The sequence below is a fragment of the Grus americana genome, chromosome 8 (genome assembly GCF_028858705.1).
Source record: "Grus americana isolate bGruAme1 chromosome 8, bGruAme1.mat, whole genome shotgun sequence".
In the NCBI taxonomy this organism is placed as follows: domain Eukaryota; kingdom Metazoa; phylum Chordata; class Aves; order Gruiformes; family Gruidae; genus Grus; species Grus americana.
Window position 1 is genome coordinate 22761202 of NC_072859.1, and position 21273 is coordinate 22782474.

The window sequence follows — 21273 nt, forward strand, 5'->3', positions numbered from 1 at the left end:
TAGGCTTTGCAAATCTGAACAACAGCCATCAGGGTTCAAACACAAAATGCGTTTGCCTTTTGAAGGACAGCGCAGGAACTTTCCCCCAGTGCCACCCTCAGAATAGCTGTACTTGTATTTCTGAAGCAAAGGCACGAGATTTCAGTTAATGCAGGGCTTTCAACTCTCAATAAAATAACAGTTTTCAGCAGATGAACACATATAACAAATCTGGGCAGATCAAAGCGTATATACATTGTCTTTTTACAGCAGTAAGGATTAAACACTTTACATTCTCCATTTCATTATTTCTATTACCCCACAAAGGAAGTCTTACTCCACGACTGGGACTCACTATAGCAGTTTCGTTTGGAAATAATCCTGAAACCATGTCCTAAAACCAAGAAAAGAGACAACAGCTTGGCACAGGGAGGGGAATGCGATTAAACCATTCTGGTTAGTATGACAGGCAGGGATCTTGCCAGCGTCACACCACTTGAATCTGCTCTGCCTGCATCGTGTCTGCAAGTCGCGATAGACGCCCTTGGGTTGTGGGCTTCTTCGTTTATTAAGGCGTCTGGCTGAATCACTTTTTGACTTCTAAGACTAGAAACACCAATATTTGGCATTTTGGTGGATTACTGGCCTATGTGCTGAAAATTTATCAATGCTGTGGACCATTTAATAGAAGCAAAATTGAACAGGTCAACAAAATCAGTTTAAACTGGACAGCTCAAAAGCTGTTCCCATTCCGTTTCTTTTTCATGTATATAACAAATTTTGTAGTAGTTGGTTTTTATTGGATTTCAGGGAGTAAATTCAAGTTTTAGATACAGTTATATGAGCAACAGTTGTTTCACTGAATTATTTTATTTAATATACACAACTGCAGTTCATTCAGGCAATAGAAAGTTCACAAATACACTTACTCTCACTTGATTTGACATGTTTAGTTTGACAGAAACCAAAGACTACAAAAGTGAAGTATAATAGTCACTAAGAACACATTAAAAGTGAGATTATTATTACAACTAAATTACAAATGATATAAATATTTGATTCTTGTATAATCTTTATACATCCAACATTTCTGATCCTAGTACAGTTATGGCAGAAGAGGATGGCTTTTAAATTTAGCTTGTTCTTATTAGCATGAAAGAGGCATTCAAAACTATTTAAAAATTTAGAGATTATAAACTAAATTCCAATTTTGATTATGAAAACTAAAGTAGAATTGCATCATGCTATCACTGCTTTGGTGCAGCTCTGGCATGTGTGTTTTCAAAGATGGTGGACTTGTGAAATTCTTAAGCCGTATGGCTGATTATCAACAGATAAAGAATAACTTTACGCACCTTCTAGCTAAGGGGTACAAACCTTAGGTTCTGACAGACCTGATTCCAGGGCTGTGTTACAAGGGGACAGCTATCTCCCACTGAAACGTATAGCGCTCTCTCCGGAGTTAGGAAAGGCAGTACGTATGCAAGTGTTTTTTGGGAAAAGGTCCAAAGAGACCCAGAGGAGATCAAAAGCCTGTCCATGTGTACCTGCACACTTCCCTCTTCCTCTTTCTTTCTTCCTAACTGTTCCTGAATCAAATATTTGTTGGTGGTATCTTACAGCAATCAGATACTGTAATTCTTATTTTGGATGGGAAATATATCCATCCAATTTCCAACCCGATTCTATGGACTTTTGAGAGCTCTATGAGTGCATGGGATTGCTCCTGATTAAAGGGATACATTTGTTTAAGCCAGGTATTATCAGGTTCTTACCCATTTTCTAAATATTTTAGTGTTTCATTAGACCTTTTTCATTCTTCTGTTTAAAAAATTCCTTCCAGTTTTGACAGAAGATCGACTTTTAAATTATCTGGAAACATTTATAATCTCATGTGCAATGCTGTTGCGCTTTCTTCAAGAGCTTTTTATAAGTAATATGAAAATAACTCAAATACACATTTACTCCTGTGAAAAAGTGCATTTCTGTTTTTCTGTGATGAATGTTAAGGCATCACTTTCTTCATATCATTTTTTTAGACTAGACAAACCACAGCAGACAGTTTCCTTTGACACATTGCCACCTCCAGGTAGTACATTTGCTGTGGAACATGTCGTTTACTCGGTTACTTCTGTTTCCAGCTATTCCTATTGATTCTGAACCCAAAGAGACACCTTATTGTTCCATTTAACTTCATTCATAGACTTGCAAAAAGCTGCCATAATACAGATACTTTTGAGCAGTATGATCGGGGGAGATATGCATGTTTAAGCTAAGTGAGATGGGTGAAAAGAACTTCACGCTCTGGTATTGAAGGCATACTTTGCAGAGAAAAAAGCATAGCATGGAACATGCTGCCAAGTTCAGCAGCTTGAATGGTGGAAACAGGCCAACAGCAGCATTTGGAATTTCTGTTTTATTATACGTAGAATTATACTTTCTTTTTTTTGAAATAAACTATAATCAATTGGCATTTCACATAAGTCATATGACACATTTTCATCATTTTTATATTTATGAGTACAACAAAGGAGCAAAATATCGGCTTCAGTAAAACCTACGGAACAGGTTTGAAATATCATCGTTTTGGGTTGTGTTTGCAACAAAAATTGAAATGTTTCTAATCGATGTTTGTTTCAATATGCTAGATTTTAACAACATGCTTCTCAAGTATCTGAATATTTAGAATTACTCTGTAATTACTTACTCTGTATTACTTGACACAGGATAGATTCTTGTGGGCTGGCTTTGTGCAGCAAAGCATACACGAGTGTAGTTTAAAAGCCTAAGCTAACTATGAGACATTGTTTCAGTTTACAGAAATTCAAAGATTATAGATCATCATTATTTGTTACCTCTCGCACAGGAAAAAAGGTTACTGCGAGTTCCCTCACGCCTTCTCGCTGTGCTGTGCTCCTATCTAAAGTTCAGGGTTCCATATCCTGAGCCACTGATTTGCATTGCACACAGATGGCCACAATCACTTAAATTTCCTCTTAAATAGACACCTGACTTCCTACAAGGAAGGGAGGAAGACGGAAATGCTTTTAATTATAAAACACTGTCTTCAGTTTTGTTTCATGATTAACAAATCTCATCATACATCCTTATTTAAAAATATATTTTGAAATGCTACATATGAACTGAGAATGGTATTAGTTTATTTACCACCACCATATAAAGTAGTAAGAGTTTTAGAAAAGGAAAAGTTTTAAATTAATTGATGAAGCTAGCATAGCTTTTCAAATATAAATAATGCTCTAAAACACCTTCATGATGTTTAGATATTTCAAAACAAACTAAAGTAAAAAATGCACACTGGAAGTCATTCCTGCCCAAACGGTGCCTGCGTTTCCTGCATTGCTGTATCACACTGTAGTACAAATGACTGCTTACACCCACACAAATGTCATTTCAGGGCAGTGGCAACATGTTCAATTTTGTGAGTGTGATTACTTTATTGCATGTGTCACATGAATCAGAGACTGCACATACCCCAGTCAAAACACCTTCTAGATCTAGACACACGACGATTTGGAGACTCTGTAATGAACATTTTGTACTATAAGCCTTTAAAGGAAACAACTCCATCAGCTTCACTTACAAATTATCTGTGCAAAAGTACAGTACTTCATAAATAAAGTTTACCCAAATATTACAGAAGAAAGCTTTGGGATACATTAAGTATAAATACAGTGACAGCTGAGCTGCAAATTTAATTTAGGTATATACAGTAATATGCTCACCAGTTCTTTTTGCAGACATTTCATACATTTAACCTCCCTGAGTCCTTTTCCATACTTAGCGACACAATACATTTTCAGATGCTTGCTCAGTAACAGCAACGATAGCTTCGGTGTTAGAGAGAAAGGTGGGAAGGAGTATGTCAAAGCGCACTCCATTTCGTTTGTCATGGACTTTAAGCTTACTGTACTTTTGCTTCTAAGAGCCCACTGGTCATGACATGGCCATGACCACTTACGCAAGCACCGACATGTCTTAGTGAATCTGCTCCAAGATAGGCCATTAAAAGTTCAGTGTGTCGGATTAATAATTGCATCAGATCTTCAGCCAAACTCTCCATAGTTGAGTATCTCACCTTTTCAAAATCAAAAATGTCTTTGAGGAAGAAAAGCACTTGATCCTAGTGAGGGGGAAGGAAAAAATTTTATTCACTTACAAGAAGAAGAAAAAAGTATGGAATCCTAGCTATTTCTTTTACGTTTCCTAAAAACATCCATTTATGTATTCTTTTGGTGCTAAGACAGAAGTGTACTAAAATAGACTTTGCAAAACAGTTCTTGTCTTAAAAAAAATTTAATATGAAAATATTTATTATCATGGTTTCTTACTGTTTGTCTTAATCTTAGGAAAATACAAATGTATGCCTATAAGTAAGATCCTCATTTCTTTTAATCTAGAAGTTTTTTTTAAACATTAAGATAAGTGGTAATTAAGAAAAAAAGTTGCAAACCTTGAAGAAGCAGCATAGGTCATAAAGGGAATTTCTAGGGCCCAAAAAGCCCCATGCCAAAACAGGGCTTATATGTTCACATATAGCATAGAAATGTGCAAAAAATCCATCAGGCACCTAGTGATGTAAAAATTGCAGAGAAAAGTTACACAGTAAATTAAATATAAATCTCTATTATATAAAATTAAGTCTTCAGAAAAGCCTAAAACACCTACTACTTCAGGGCTGTGGTAACTTGAACTCCTTTTTTTGATGCAACTGCATCAAAAAAGTGCCATGATTTTTTTAGAAAAGATTTTTACTTCAGTGGTACTTTGCATTTTAAATATTTTAAGATTAATAGGCATAAGCCCCAAAAGATCTTGAACAACCTACTCTGACTCCCATATGACAGATCAGATAATTTTATTCAGTTATTCCTGTTTGAGCCCCTATACACTATGCATAGCTGAAACCTGCAAAAATGTAAGCAAATTGCACAGTTTTGAATGGAAAAAAGCCTACACCTTATAAGAATCCATCTTTAAGTGTAAAGAAAAACTATAAAATATCTGCGAATGTCCATCCTGTTGTTACTTTTACACCATACAGGCACTCCTAAAATATAGCATAAAACTTCCATGGTGCTGAACTTTATCCACTTCTGAATGACTCCAGCAGCACTGATGAAACTAGTCCCAAGGAGTAAAGTTACTCACACGTTTACAAAGTTATAAATATTGAGACTTCAGTATTCAAAGTATCTACCGAGGAAGGAGGTTGTGCATTGAAACAGAGATGAAAATAATAGGTTACTATAACACCTATTTTTGAGATATAATCCCTTTATATAAAACTAGTGTAGAAAAGATCTATTTATATAAAATTCCCAACCATATTGACGCAGGGATGTCACATCTCAAATCTTAAGACATAATGGTAGCTGAGGACCTTTTACAAAATACCGTCATTGGAAGCAACTTTTTAATGATGAAATTTGTCTTTAACAGTTAGGAGCCACATAAATAGCTATTCTTAGAATCAGAGAAAGGTGTCAGTGCCAACCACATGAGCAGACATTCCTCACCTGTGGTATGCAAAACCACTTCTAATAGCTATGGATGTCCTGCCGCAAGCCTCAACTCTGCTTTTGGACTGGCTGTTACAGAGATCAGGCATTTGCCTCCAGGGTCTAATAAAAGCCTCCAAAGGTAAGGAGCTGCTGGCGCAGAGGAGTTCTGCTTCAAAATCTGCAGAGTTCCTTCACCGAGAGGACACAATGCAGAAGGGGGCTGAAGGAGGCTGCAACAGAGTTCCTGCCGCTATGGAGGAAGATGGTACTTCAGGTAGGTAAAGGGACAAGACTGAATTTTATTTAGCTGTGGAAATGACGCAGGGAGATGGGGTGGAGAATCCTAGCGCAAGCAGGCCAGATAGGAGATTAATGACCTTGGTCTGCAAAACTCCAAGGTACACACGTGTGGGGCTGTAAATCAGAGAAATTACTGTCACCACTGCTGACTGGACCTAAAGTAGGTTGAAAATCTTTCAGTTAAGACTTTTGCTAAAAAACTGGTACTAGGGGCTCATGAGCTAAACTTACACAATTGGCAGCCTCTTGTCCAAATGAACATGTCTACAGGATTAAGGGTTGATCTGTAATTTATTTTGCCAAAGCTACAGAGCAGAACTTCAAATTCTTAGGAGACGATCAGTAACTTTGGGCCACATAATCTGCAAGGCAACTTACCTTCATTTGCTGTCTTTTCTGCTTCAGTACTGACCAACAGCTTGAAGCTACAGCCTAAATGTAAAAAAAAAAAAAAAAAAAAACAAAACACCCCAAACCCTGTGTAACTTCATTGTAACAGAAATTATCTTTCATCTCAAAAGAAGTGATCTGCAGAATACTGTATTTCTGTATTTGGGGGATTTGTATTTTCTTCAGTTTGAGTCTTGTGATAATACAAAGTTTAAAACTATAAAATATCAGCCGATACAAATAACTAATTTTTTTATGTAGTTCATGTTTGTTATTTTCAGACCTTACTTCACAATGTTTTCTTTAGTTTAATTCAAATATAATTTGGCATCCTTGATTGATTTTACAGTTACAACAGTTAGCAACATTCACTGGGTTTAACTGAGGACCAGTCTCTTATATACCAAAGTGTGTGCTCAGACATAAATAACTATTTTAGATATTAAGTAGCCTGTGAACACATTGAAATGTCCTTTTTCATTTTAGCAAAAACATTCTTGCAATAGCTTCAGATTCTGCTAAGGAGTTTTGTCCAAATATGGACCTGTGAAATACAATATACTGATATCAGTACTAAGTTTTTTCCCCTCAGAGCTTGTAACTATCCTCATCTGATTCTCCTTCAGTACTGCAAGGTAATTTACTACTCACAAACACAATGTTATCACATATCTACAAAAATAAATATATGCATGTTACCTTTTCATTTTTCTCTAGAGAAAATATTTCAATTGAAAGACAAAAATGAAAGGAAACTAGCTGTTTATAGATATAAACGGATGAAAAATGACAGCAGGACCTCTACCAGCTGACCACGGCAGTAGCCTGTACATCTCTAACAGAGGGATGAGATCTATTTAACAAATTAACAGGCACAACTGAAAAAGCGTGAGATGTTATTAGCCTTTGAATGCCTGTATTGTATTAATTTGCATGTGTTTGCCTGCAACTTTGTGCCTAATTGCTAAATCTCTGGTATAGGAACCAAAACCTGTATCTAATATCTATGATGTGGCTAACAGAAACTTCCATTCTAAAATTCTGCTTCCTCAGAGAAAACTCATATTTGAGGACAAGTATTTTCTCCAATACATGCAATCATTCTATATATTTTGGACCCACACCCTTAGCTTTTAAATTGCTATGTGAAAAGCCTAATCATTTTTTCTGAGGAATATTTCAGGTACATATTCAGTTATACTGGAAGCTGAATTAGACTTTACAGTGAAGGACAGTGTAGTTTCTTTGCTTCAAAATTAATGCTATTATCCTGCTGTTGTTGGATTTATTCTTGTTACTACATTGTGCTTTAAGAATATAAAGCACGGATCGACGGAAGAACAGTTTCAGCATGTACAGAACTGTTATATCAGAATGCTCACACCTATGTTATATTTATCATACCATCTACTTAGTGTAACATACTACAGAATAGCAGTTATGAAAATTACACATAAATACTTACTGTTTCTTTAAAAGAGGAATTCAGCCAGCGGTTATTTACTACATTCTGTATAGAAATTGGTGGATTTTCTAAATCTTCAAATGAATCCATTAATATGAAGTCCAGAACAACATCATAAAAATTCAGGTTTTTCACCTGTATTAAATCAGAACATGGTCTAAGTAACTTAGTTTCTCTTTCAGCAGTGGAATTTGACATGCACTGTATTCTAACTCTGTATTAACATACAGATTTATAATTGTTTTTAATGAATATTAAAGATACGTTGTCGGTAAAGGAGAAGTTAAAAAAAAAAATACATGCTCTCTGGTACTGAACTGCAGTTGTGGATGCCAGTTCTCTAAATCAGCAATATAAACAAAAAAGAGTTGCTTTTCCCACAATTTGCCTTTCCCACAATTCTAACTGTAAAAATTTATTTTTAGATGCTACAGTTTGCATAATTAAGGGTAAAAGCACTTTTCAGAAATTCAGACTTACTCCTCTAGCAGCAAGTTCCATTTCAGTATTATCCCAGTGATCTGTTTGTTCCAAAAAATATATCATTTCGTCAAAGACATCTTCAAATTTCTTTGGATTCTGTAAAGTAAAAGCAATGAGTATCAAGCAAACTTAACATGAGAAATGGTCTATTTAAACTGGGAAGTGAATTCTGATAGAACTTACATTAACAGTAACACATTAATTAAAAAAGGCTTTTACCTTTCGTGCTCTCACAATTAAAGCAGACAAAATTTTTCTTCCACTTTCAGCAAGAAATATTCTGTTTGATGTTTCCGAAAGAATTATCTAGAAAAGGTTTCAGAAAATAGAGTCACATTCATTCGCAGTTTGTATTAAGTGACCTTAAACACTTCAATTGAACCTAGTAGAATTATAACCACTAGTACAGTAGGCAAGTTCCTAATAAGCCTTGCATGCAAAGGTTCCAAAGCTAATCACAAAACTGGGTCTCCTCTGCAAATATGTCCCATTTTAGAAGTATAGAAATGGAAAAGCAACAAGACAATATTTAATTACAGAATTAAATTATAAAAATGCTTGCACGAGTAGTGCATTAATAGTTTCAATGCCATGTACTTTAGGGTTAACAAGAGAAACAGACAAATCACTTTCCTTATTATTTACCTGAAAAGCCTGTCGAATACAATGAAGCTTAGCAAGGAAGTCACTGTCTCCTAGACATTCAAACATTTCAGTCCTATATAAAATAGGAAAGTTTTTAAAGACCATTACAAAAGAAGCACAAGAAAATTCAACTAAGTCTACTTTCTAGAAAAAAATACCTAGTACAAGTAACTTCTAAAAAATGAGTTCTATAGAGAGTATTTAACTTTAACTCTTGCTTTTCTTGGAAATAAGTAAGTAGACATAAATCAATACCTTAACACTCGTGAATAAATTTTGCCTTCTTCTGCTAAGTGCATAGCTTCTTCATACAATGGGCAATGGCAAAGGGAATCTAGACCATACGTGTTACGAGTCTCTCTGTGCTCTGTAAGCTGAAAAAAAAAAAAATTGAAGTTCATGAAAGAGCTTGCTAAAGTAATTTTTGTAAAGATAAAACATATTGAAGAAGTTTTCCCAATATTCTATTGAAAGATGTATCTTTTTCTGCATCTGCTTAAAGCAAAGGGGCAACTAGTAAACAGAAGAGAAACACCAAACTATTAACAACACTGTTGCTTAATAACTGTTAAAATCTGAAAGCTACAGTTTCAGGTTTCAAGTTTCAAAAGTTTAATTAATAAAATGGAGGCAGTTTAGTTTTGTTTTTATTTTGCCTAGTTAAATCTAATGGGTCACAAAGCTGTTAAAAAAAAAAAGCCAGGACACAAAGTACAGAATGATTGCATCATGCAAATCTTTAGGAAGCTGGAAATAGTAACATCCTCCCACTCCTGTTTTTGTTTCTCTGGTAAATATGTCCGCTAGTTACCAAAGCATATTGTATGAAGCATGAGCATCCAGTATTTTACTACAGGCTCCCAAAAAGGTTTTCAATTCTGTAGTTATCATGTAAGTTAATGTGAACTCATAAACATTTTTAGAGAAAAAAACAAAACAAAAAAAAAGAAATTAAAGCACATAAATAATAGAGAGAACTCCTGTTTACAGGATATCTTATTTAATCCACAAAACAATAGCTAGCTACAATTTCCACTACAAACATTACATCATATTATTAATGATCCAAAAAAATTAGAGGCTTACACATCCTTCAGTTTAGTTAATGATGAGAAAATTAATTCTAACTTTTTTTTTAATTCAATTTTGTTTTGTTTGAATATATCCTGCGTGGGGGAAACAAATCTGTGCTTCTAGGCTATAAAAACAGAGCCTAGAAACATCTTTAAAAAATAATTCTCACAGTAATTGAACTATATAAAAATATTTACCCTATATCTTAGAAAGATTAAAAAAATCAGATTGAAATATAACTTTTTGTTAAAATTCCATTAAAATTTTCAAATAAATATATGCTGAGAAGTTTTTCCTATCACTGAGGACGTGCTGGCACGAGACTTCATAAAGACATTAAGAAGTATGCTTCCAGCATGTCTTCTCCACAGATTTTAGTTGAGCTAATTACAACAACAGTTTGGCCAAGTAGGCTTGCCTGCTAAAGGGAAGAATAGAAGCACATGCCAATACCTATTTTTGTCCATGTAAACATTTAAGCACAGAGATTTCAGTACAGAGTTGGTGTTCTGACACACGTCACACATTGTTAGATGGTATATATTTGCTGGAACTTACACTGATGTTTTGAATTGCTCATACCAGTATCCTTTTACTGTAAGCAAATACATACAATTCCTTTCATAAAATTGTTGGGTTCCATTTTAAACTGATTTGTAGGGTAAAAAAAATAAAATCTGTATTCCTATACAGATTTCCATAGAGTTCTCAAATTGAGACTCAAGTGACGAGACAATAGCTAGGGAATAAGTGAAGGAATAAAAGTTTTAAGGTCAGCAAAATGTTATATTTCAATGAGTAACGTACACTTTCAGAATTCATCTAGCTTGAAAGTATTTCCATTTTAAAAGCATGTAATTGTTCATCAGTTGTTTTGTTTGGAAGAACAGAGTAGAATAAGCTGACTTCCTAAAAAAGATTTACAGCTATTAAGACCAAAGATTTTTTCCAATTTAACAATATTAATCATAGCACCAAATTGTGTTTTGGATTCGCTAATTCAGAAAGCCCACCCGAACATTTATGTTCTTATTAAACAAAGGAAGCCACACAGCTTTTAACTGAAAATATATAGGAAGGAATCATTTAACCAACTGGAAGAAACAGGAATATACTGATTTCTTTCTGTATATACACACACACACACTCATATATACACACGTATATATAGTGTAATAGTTAGAACAGGTATAAACAAGAACAAGTGAAAAATCTTTACTTCAGAATTTGTTTTTCTAGATTATAGTTAAGAAAGTAATAATTGTAGAACAATAGATACATATTTTCCAAAATAAAGACCAAATTAGAACACAAATAAGTATACTAATTTATTTCTTACCTAATCCAGCTATTATTGAAGCCATAAAACATTCCATTTACTTTATTTCATTTGCAAAGTGTGAGAAGAAATAGGTTGTGAACACATAAGCACTTTGTAAACAGCTGCCCCTCTCTTGGAGGTTATAATTTCTGTGGTAAAAGGGATTATATTAGATTTCTCTAGTGAACTTCAGGCAAATCACCTTCTTCAGATGTTTAGGCAAACTGAGTGACTGTGACTGAATTAGGACTAGTGTGATTTCTACAGTTAGATGCAGGTAATTTCCATCAGCTGCCAGGCAGCCTGAGATGATAACATCTGTAGCACATGAAGATGCCTGATCATAGCCTTTGTGGTTCCAGATTAGCATAGATTCTGATACCTGGGAGTTGGGCAAGGCTCTCAATTATAATTAGCTTTTTTTTTTTTAATTACTCTCATGCTAGCAGATGAAATAAAATAGCTGTATTACTGTCGTAATGCGTATTATTGAGCTCAGATGAAGAAAGCAGTTAAATCAACCAGCTACTAAGCAGGAGAGAAGTATAAAACTATTCTTCTGCTGAGAAGATGGTTTTGATTACAGACTGAAGTTAGTCCCAATCAATCACGTTTGCAAAAGGAGTGCAAATTCCTCTATCACTGATTTCTCTTCGCATGCAAAAAGAGGAGAGAGAAAAACCAAAACAAACTGAAAACCAGAAAATAAAATGGCCTCTAAGTTTAACTAAAAAAGGTGATTTCCAGACAAGCTCTGAAGCTGCATCGTAATGGTCCTGGAGTCCTCATGGATTTTCTTTTGATGGTTCAAAATAAAATTAGTTGAAGATGCTCCAAACACCCATCCACATTTCTAACATAGCAGAGTTCAGCTATTAGAAGAACGGACAAATCGTATACAGTGTTTAACAACATGCAGAGCATACAACATTTTCTATATAAGAACTTCACAAGCTGACATCAAAGGGAAAATTAACTCTTTCTTGTAAAGGTCTCCAAGGACTTGTTACCTTTGTGAAAAAAGGTGGAGAAAAAGGTTAGTTTTAAACAAGATGTCTCACCGTAACTACCTTATAGGAATTAGCATGCATTTGTGATATGCATTCATGTACCTGCTTTTTACCCCACTATGTACCCCTATGCACCAAGTAACTTTCCTCGACAGTGGTTCAGTATTTATCAGAAGTTAGCAGAAAGCCCAAGTATCCCACATCTTGTCATCACAGGTAAGTTGGACTCTTGTAAGCTCCTTGAGTCCTTTCTTGCTACTCTGTAGTGAACACTTCTTTGCACAGGCGCTGCCATTTTGAAACTCTTAACACACCACTAAGGATGAAAAAGTGCTCCATGCACAGCTACCAAAAGTGCTGTTAGTTGTGAGTAACACAGAGGTTGTGACAGTGGACCTGATGTGGCAGCCTCTAAATGCCTGCTATTTCCTCAGTGCCATGTGGGATTACATGAAGAAGAATACGAAAATGCAGACAAAGAAGAGATGGAAAGACGAATCGCCCAATAGCAGCAATCTAATCTTGTAATGCTTTATTTCTGTCCATTCAAGGCTCAAGGAGAGAGTAGCTGTTGGTGGCCACTGCACAGGACATTTATAATGACCTGCAGTGGATACCTATCTCCACTCTGTTGAAATAATACGTACATCTTCAAAACCCCAAAGCTTGTACTGATAACTTGTGTCTCTACACAGTGCTGCAAAGCAGCCTCTGAAGACTACAACGTGGAGTGGTTTTGTTCTGATGCTGACCACTTTTCTATGGACAGTTCAGCTTTAAGGCTGCATCTGCTAGTAAAGAGATGCTGACATCATTGTGGTAAAGCATCAAACCTCTGAAACTTGCAATAATTTTTAAGCCTGGGATTCCCTGACTGCTCTAATCTAATGAACAGACTCAGTATGCTTATTTGCCACCCACAAGTTGTTTCTTAATAAATAGAAAAAATTCTCAGCTGTGTGTCAAGACCTTGTTGACTACCAAAATAACAACCTACATGAATGTAACAAAAATAAACAATGCCAGACCTTTTAGGAATTCTTGCTTGCTCCCCCTAATAAAAAGGTCAATTTACTGACACAGTCAGCATTCTTTACATTCCAAAAAAACTATGCTTGTCCTATATTAAAAAGGCTGATCATGATCTCTTTCTCTGGGTATCTTTATCTTTTAAAGTTTTGTTGGTTTGTTTTGTTGTTTGGTTTTTTTTTTTTTTTTTTTTTAACACAAGTAGCTGCAGAATGAGCATGAAACATGTTTTGGGAGTTGGAAGATGTGATAATTATAACTAAAACATTTGAGATGGTACTTTAATAAACTGAAATGATAAAGTGGTGCATTTTTTCTAATACCTGGAAGAAAACAGGAAGGAATTTGATGTATTTTCAGGAACTCCTAACTTTTATATATTACTTTGAGGAAACTTGTATATTATTTCTTTGAGGAAAAGACATTTAGAACATGATTTTATCTGAATTATTGCTGCAACTTTATTGATTTTAAGCATAATGAAGAATGCGAATTTACTACATTGTGTGTATCAGTGGTAGTACTACTCCTTGCCAGGCAGAATAATCCTAGGCTATGTGCTGTGTCTGGTACATAGGTTTTTGCCTACATAACAAGTACATGGAAGTGTTATGGTACAAAAATTAGTTCAGTGCTAGTATATGGGATTTGTTACAAGTGTTACATATATTTCCTAAGAATTAAAACCTGTATAATATGAGCAGTCAGCATATAGGAACACACTGGCTATTAGATGAAAGTCCTCCTTGTCCTAGAAGTGAAAACATTTAATATACTATGCAAATACCATATGTAGCTAAGGTTTGTGTTAGAGGACAAGGATCAACTCCAGATTTTTTTATTTTACTATTATTTTTTAAAGCTTTTAGAGCACCATTTAATGACTTGTTGGCCTGAGTTTTCCTATTCATAGCCATAGAGTAAGCAACCACAGTTGTCCTTGGAGGTAATCAAAGAAATCTGGTTCCTATTGACCACTCTTCATTGCCACATGGAAAACTTTTCCCCACAATGGAATCTTTTTAACTGGGGCTACATCTATTAGGATGCAGAGGACAAATAATGAGGAAAAAACCCAATTAACCCAACACAAATGAAGCATGAAGTTAGAGGAATTGGTTAGAAAGGACACAGGAAGGGGAGGTGTTTCTCAGAGTAGAACAGAACTTTTCAGTTGCCTACACCAACGACGTTTCTTGGGCAGTGGAAAGCTTCTGATGATGATATAAACAGACAAGCTTGATTACTGGATAACATGTTTCACTGGTCACCATGAAATCTTTTAAGATTGCCCAAAGTTGTAAGCAGTAGTTAGTGGCACTTCAGGTACAGGTTCTTCAAAGAAATAGTACTACTGTTAACAGAATGAAAGACTTCGGGGATGAATTTTTTCCTCTCTTTCTCCACATGTTTTAAGACTATAAACAAGAGGCACCTCCATACCCCATTAAAGTTGTTAGAATAGGGAGCTCCTTACAATTTGCTACCCCAGGCATGCAGACTGCAGGACTGCTGTACTACATTTGTTTTTGAGGTAGGACAACAATGCACGTCAGATTGGACAGATGATGTGAACATGGAGGAAGTGACCAGGATGAGAACAGTAAGGCCTGAGAAGATCAGATTAGTGATTATGGTCACACTTCTGAAGGTAGTCAGAATACAGGAGAGCATGTCTCTGCTTTTTGTGATGAAACAGGAAAAAAACCAAGCCAAACACCTCACTTATAAATGCCATAGGAACATACCTTCCTATTACTTGCCAACGTTATTCCCTCTGGTATTCTCTATTTCAGGAAAGGAATAAAACATATATTTGGAAACCAGGAAAAAGGTAACCCTACCTTTCAGTGACAAGGCTCTTTTTGAGCCCTTTCTGAACTTAAAATTCAATTTCAGTCACATTGAAGGTTTTGGTGCCATATACAGATAATTATAGGCATACAGAAACTGGTGTTCTTACCCTGTTATCAAAGCCTTCTCCTTCCTGCACTGTTTTGGTTTAATAGATTTGAACCAAGAAAGAGACAACCTTAGTAAAGGAATTACTGATAAAAAAGAGCAGCTAAGACTTTATTCACAAGACTAAAAAAATCTCCTAAGCTTTGGACTGAGTTAGCATTTTAATAAAGAAAGCAAAGTTTATTCGATAATAGAACTGCAGATTCAGTTCTAGTCAAGATATGAAAATAAGACATGATAAATGCATGTGCACTGACAACACAGAGGCAGCAAGGAAGCTCACTGTCAGGGACAGCAGGAATGAGCTTCTATTGGAAAGAGGGAAAAGAAGCCAGGAGAGGGTGGAGGCCTTTACTGGCACACTCACTGCTGTATTCTTGCCAAAGGTGGTAGCTATTTTGATCACACAGTAAGTGAGATAGCAAGAATATGAAAAGGATATTAAACCTCCTAAACACAAGATGATGGTAGAAGGTCTTAAATGGGGAAGAAAATACCATTATTTAATCACAGTATATAGTATCAATAACTTAATTATGGCAAATGGTTGTGCTTACCATCCCTTCTGCAGTGCTTCTGAGAGCCTACATGTGTTCAGGAATCGAACTCTGTCTGGGCTTGGGGATGGCAACTGTCTGTCTAAATCATCTTTATAAGGATTCAGGCACCTGCGTATTGTAGGTGTCCAGACTGGCACAATTCTGTATGAGAAGTCATCACGTGCATGATCCTCAGCATCCTCTTGATTATCAGCCACAGACAAGATGAAGTTTTGGCATACCCTACTGCTTTCCTGTAGAGCTCATCAAAAGGGCACGCGATTTAAGCTCTGCCAACTGTCCCAGTTCGTACAGTTCTTTTCTTGAAAGCCATTTTCCTATGTTTTGTCCTAATATAAGATAGCATAACATTCTTGTTGCCTCCTAAGCAGTATCCCTATCAATTTCCATCAGAACATCTATGTCTTGTTTTAGATTCTCTGTATCTTTGCTGTTATCTCTCCTGAGGTCAGTGAACTAAATTTGACTTGACTGTGTCAGCACTGAAACATGGAAATAGCTTCTAGTCCCTAAAACCAGAGTCACACAAAATGCTTAGTCCTGCTCCTTGGGACAGGATGCAATGTAGAAGGAAGATGAGTAACTGTCAACATACAGCTTGTAGTATGATGTGACCACAAAAAATGCTGCTACTTTGTAATTTCCCCGAAGGTAAAATTACGAATGATTGCAGTTGGGCAAAAGTCACACAACGCTTATATGAATTTCAGATTTCAAAACTTTGCTAAACATTTCTATTAGCATACAATTTAGGATAGTTACTAAAATTATAACTGCAATCAGGGAGCCACAGGACAAAAGAAAACGGCCTATTTGCTCATTAGCTGAGACAAATCCAAAGCTGGAAAAGCCTCAAACCTCTTAGCCTGAAATATTCCACTTTTTTGCAAGTACAAGAATAACAAAATGAAAGAAGCAGATAAGCAAGAAGCAGCTACCTGGCATCATCGTGTCTAGAACAAAAAAATCATGGCAAAAAAAATGTCAATTCTAATCCAGTTATATCAAAGTGATCACTCTACTAATAGCTGAAACACACTGAAAAGTAGTTATTACTCCTTCTCATTGCCATAGTTATTTGCAGTACTAATTTAAAGCATTTCCCCCTCCAGAGGATGGACAAAACTTTACATTAAGGTAACACTATATTCCTAAGAGAACCAATTCACAGCTTTATTTTACACGCACCACAGAATGGTGCCCCAACAGCTACTACTAGAGAGCTAACTGGTCCTGCACTTTAAGCCTAGTGGCTCATATTTAATCCAGAATTTTCATGGTGTTCCGATTTGAACACCGAACTTCAAGTTGTTTATGGCTTTGTTAATCTTCAGGACTCCTATCAGCTGAGAATTTTAACAGATTCTTCAATAAAATCTGAGAAAGGAGATCAGAGATCTTGTTCTATTGGCAAAGGCTAGAACAACTGGAAAGGAAGAGAAAATCTTCGTAACTTTGTTCTGGAAGAAAGAGTTGACGGAAGTGGCTGCAAGGTATCAAAATGAGGAGGACATTTTCAGGATATATAAAGACAACTCTGTTGCCAATTCTGACTCAAATACTTCTTTAGACAATCACCACTGAGGTGGATACATTCTGGGGTTTTGTTTGTGGTTTTTTGTTTTGGTTTGTGGGGTTTTTTAAGCCAAGAAAGATAAATGAGCATAATGGATTGTTCCCGTCTTCACATATTGCAAAAGCACTAGGAAAGTTCATGGATGGGAAAAAAAAAGGTACAGTACAAAGTGTACAAACCATAATGTTTTACAGCTTCTGTCAAGAGGTGATAGAGTTGAAGCAAGCTTGAATTGTGGTCTTGTCCAAATTACAGAAAAGAGTAACCAGTCTCTATAGACACAGTCTTAGTTAGGAATGAACGCTAGGCATGCCATCACAACTTAATATGAATTACTAAATCAAGACAATCACAGTTTAATGTGAATTACTAAATCAAGGCAATTGTATAATGGAAAAACAAACCACACAATCGACAGTCAAAAGATAATTGCAAAGAACATGTATGCAATTCTCTTTTTACAACTGAGTTTAGTAGCTTAGTTGTAGTGCATACATGATAGCAATATCTAACACTGAATGTATCTATTGAGATCAATTGCCTTTCCTGTAATTTGGAGAAGAGTGCTTCAGCTCCTGAGAGACTATAAAAGGAGATATTCCTCATTCAAATAAGTGTGTCGCTGTGTATAAAATTCTTTCAAATACTTCAAGGGAGCTGTAGCAGATTTCAGGTAATAGGCAATGCCCTGTTGTCCAAAGATTATTTCCTTTGTGGTCTTATCCAAGAAGATTAGGGAAAGTTAGATAAAGTACATTATATTATGCATGGAACGTACTAAAATAGATACCTGTCAATTTCTAATAATTTCCTCTCCAAAAAAGACACAGCCTTCTTCATACATCTTTATATTATGGTAAGAGAATAGGAAAAAACAGATAATAGAAAAATGCAATTTATGGTGAAAAGAACTATAGCCTCAATTGATTGTGCTTCTTCACTCATGAAAAACAGATACGTTTTTCAAAAGCAACTTCTTTTTAGGAGGAGTTGGGGAAACATTCTGCCAGTGCACCTTAAAAAAAAAAGCAAATTGATCCCAACGTTGTTACTTGAACTACTAAGAAGCTGGTTACAACTAAGAAAGGAAAGCTTCATTTTGTCCCTGTAAGAGAAACAGACTTTGCTTACAATAATCAGCAAAAAATTAAAATTCTTCTGTTCACTGTTCAAATAGATCAATGAATCTTTAAAGAAGCAATCTTAAAGAGTCTTACCTCAGCTGTGGAAACAAAGGAGTCTGTTGATGCAATGCTTAATGTATCTCGAAGGCAGAAATCATCCGTATTATCCTTTACAGTAACGTCTGTATTTTTATCTTAAAAAAACCCAAACACAAACAAAACACAAAACTGATTATCAGACCATGAGAAAATTCCATTTAAGTTTGGAAAGTGTGTTTCATGTATACTTTAATTTAGTACTTCATTTGGAAGGCACAACATTGTACTACGAGAGTAAAGCCTCCTATGACCTGCTAACATAAAGTGACTGTATTTTTCTGTCTTTAAAGTGGATTTGCAACTATCATCTGCAACGCAGACAGAAAAAAAAATATTTCCCCAGGGGTTTTGCCTTTTATTTGATAGACTTCTAAAGATCTCTCTAAAGATACTACTTTGCTATATTGATCTAAATCCTCTGTTAAGTTTTTAACTTGGCTGTGTTATACAACAAATGGTCAATGTTTTAGTAACCAAGAAACTGTTCTAAATAAAAGTTATTAATAAAAAACAGGTTTCAGCTTCACTTGAATTTATTTCATTTTCTATTTCTCATGTCTTTTGTCACTTGCTGGTTCTTCAGGAGAGCAAATTAAGTTTTTAACCTTCTCTGTATCCTCCAAGAAGCTTTTCCGTTGAAGCGACACATCCAGAAGCATTTCCTATAGTACTAGAATTCTTAATGCCTTTAAAAAACCCCAATATTTTATGTTTACAATCACCTCCAATACAGTTTCTCTCAGTTTTCCTTTATTTTATTCTCCGATTTCAACGGTTGCACATATTACTAGCATACACGGTTTTGTTTTCACTGTACAGAGACACTTTCATGGGATTAAAATCATAAGTCAGTAAATCAGACTTTGGCTTGATGTGCCTCGTACTACATTCTCATTAGAGCGAAGGCATTTATTTTGGGTTACTTACCTTCAAACATTACCATGTTGCTAAAAGTCTGTTTTATTTCTAACAGTCAGCAGCAACCAGCTACCCAATGTCATCCAGATCTGTTGCTACGGCAATACTTCTTAAAAAACACCATTACATAGCAAAGTGGCCAAATGCCAATATACTGGAATGGTTTACTCATCAATTGAAATGCTACAAATCCACATAACTTAACTATTATTTCAGTGGTTGTTATGGTTTTATTAGTTACGGACTTGGAATGACAGCTCAAAAATTGCACGTAACAAGAAATATCTGTCTTTGAGACTAATCACTGAGGGAAAAAATTATTAAAAGTTTGGACTAAGATTTTACTAGATTGAGTTAGGCAGATTCCAACTTGTAATCACAACTTCACCAATATTCATATGAAACTCTGACTTTTTCAGATCATTCTTAATAGTTTGTTCTTTTTTCTGACCTCTTAAAACCAAGAGAAAAAGTACAGCAACATCCAAGTTGGTTGAGAAACAATCACATACTGGAATTTGAAGAGCTGGAACAGAAAACCAAACTGTGGTTTGTAAAGCATTCGCTTGAGGTCTGGTCAGAGCAGATGGGTAACATGATGTTTCCTTCTTATTTCTAGCTCATAATTTGCATTAAACCCCCTCTAATATTACATTAAATGATTTTCTAATAAACTTCTTTCACATAAGCAGTTGCTGAAACTGCAATAATACTGTTAAACATAGGGTAGTACAGGGACGTATAGCCTGGTTGCAGATTTTTCCGCTGAACCTCTCCTTTTGGCTAAGTTGCTTTCCATAATAAATATGCAATTAAAACAAAAGTTTCTACATCTCACAGTTAAAGCCCTCTAGCACCTGGTTCAAGTGCAATCGAAAGAAATACTCTTTTCTTGATCCTCCCAGTCTGCAAGCAACTTGCAACACTTCATGAGAAATAAACAGCTATATTCATAAGTAGCAATGCAAATTACAAACTCCTAGGATAGTAAAGCCTGGACCATACTGATAAAGATCTTACTGATGGCTTTAATGGAGATGTTAAGGTAAGGACTCAACTCTTCAACCCAAGAATGTCTCCACCACCCTCACAGGGAAGTCCCCACTGTACCATGGACTGAAGCCTTGAAGCCGCTGGATATTGTCTGGTAATTACTGTGCTGTTGTTGTTTCATATGAGTTTATAGCTCGATGATAACAAATCCCCAAACTGACACCGAAGTTTTTAACACTGGGCTATGTGATTGATTACTTATAAATGGGAATCATGCTATTTAACTAAAATTTATTCTGCATATATGTAAAAAAATAATTGGTGTAAATGAACAAACCACAGACTTTCCAGCCCAGCATACCACAGAATCAGAGGTTGTTCTGTAGAGTTTGTATCCAGCCTACTACAAATTACATGAAGCTCTACAGATAGTAAGATTTTTGAATACATCTATATTTGCTGAATAAGTCATAATTCCAAGTTTTCTAATACGGGCCTAAAACTGTCACCTAGCTAGTGTGTTTTTAACATGTTAGTTGACTATGGAATATCTGTGTTTTCACTCAAAGAAAATTCTCATTGCTACAAAAAAGGAACAAAATTTGCATGTTATGTCAAAAAAAAAAGATTGAAAAAAGGTTGGTAGTGCTGAGGGAAATAATACCCTTGGCAAGTGATATGTGCATACAAAGCACAGCCTCCCCAAAGAAAACAAAACAGCCTTGTCAGCTATTTCTGACTTTCTGGCCACCACCATCCTAACACCCTAAAATATCCTTAGCCAAGCAGGTGCTTAGCAATACCCACACTGTGCAAAGAG

General features: G+C 35.6%; 1 protein-coding gene across 3 annotated transcripts in view; it reads right to left on the bottom strand.

Annotated features, from left to right (window-relative positions):
* Window positions 1-830: 830 nt before the first annotated feature.
* Window positions 831-21273, bottom strand: part of MIGA1 (mitoguardin 1) — a 42285-nt gene continuing 21842 nt past the window's right edge. For 2 of the 3 annotated variants that reach the window (XM_054833033.1, XM_054833034.1), the window contains exons 8-16: window positions 18537-18637; window positions 9043-9161; window positions 8788-8860; window positions 8362-8448; window positions 8140-8238; window positions 7660-7794; window positions 6183-6236; window positions 4454-4570; window positions 831-4123 (exon numbers count right to left, since the gene is read on the bottom strand). In XM_054833033.1, the coding sequence (XP_054689008.1) occupies window positions 3905-4123; window positions 4454-4570; window positions 6183-6236; window positions 7660-7794; window positions 8140-8238; window positions 8362-8448; window positions 8788-8860; window positions 9043-9161; window positions 18537-18637 (1004 nt within the window). In that variant the 3' untranslated portion in view covers window positions 831-3904. The remainder of the gene's footprint in view (window positions 4124-4453; window positions 4571-6182; window positions 6237-7659; window positions 7795-8139; window positions 8239-8361; window positions 8449-8787; window positions 8861-9042; window positions 9162-18536; window positions 18638-21273) is intronic. The other variant, XM_054833035.1, reaches the window with a different exon arrangement.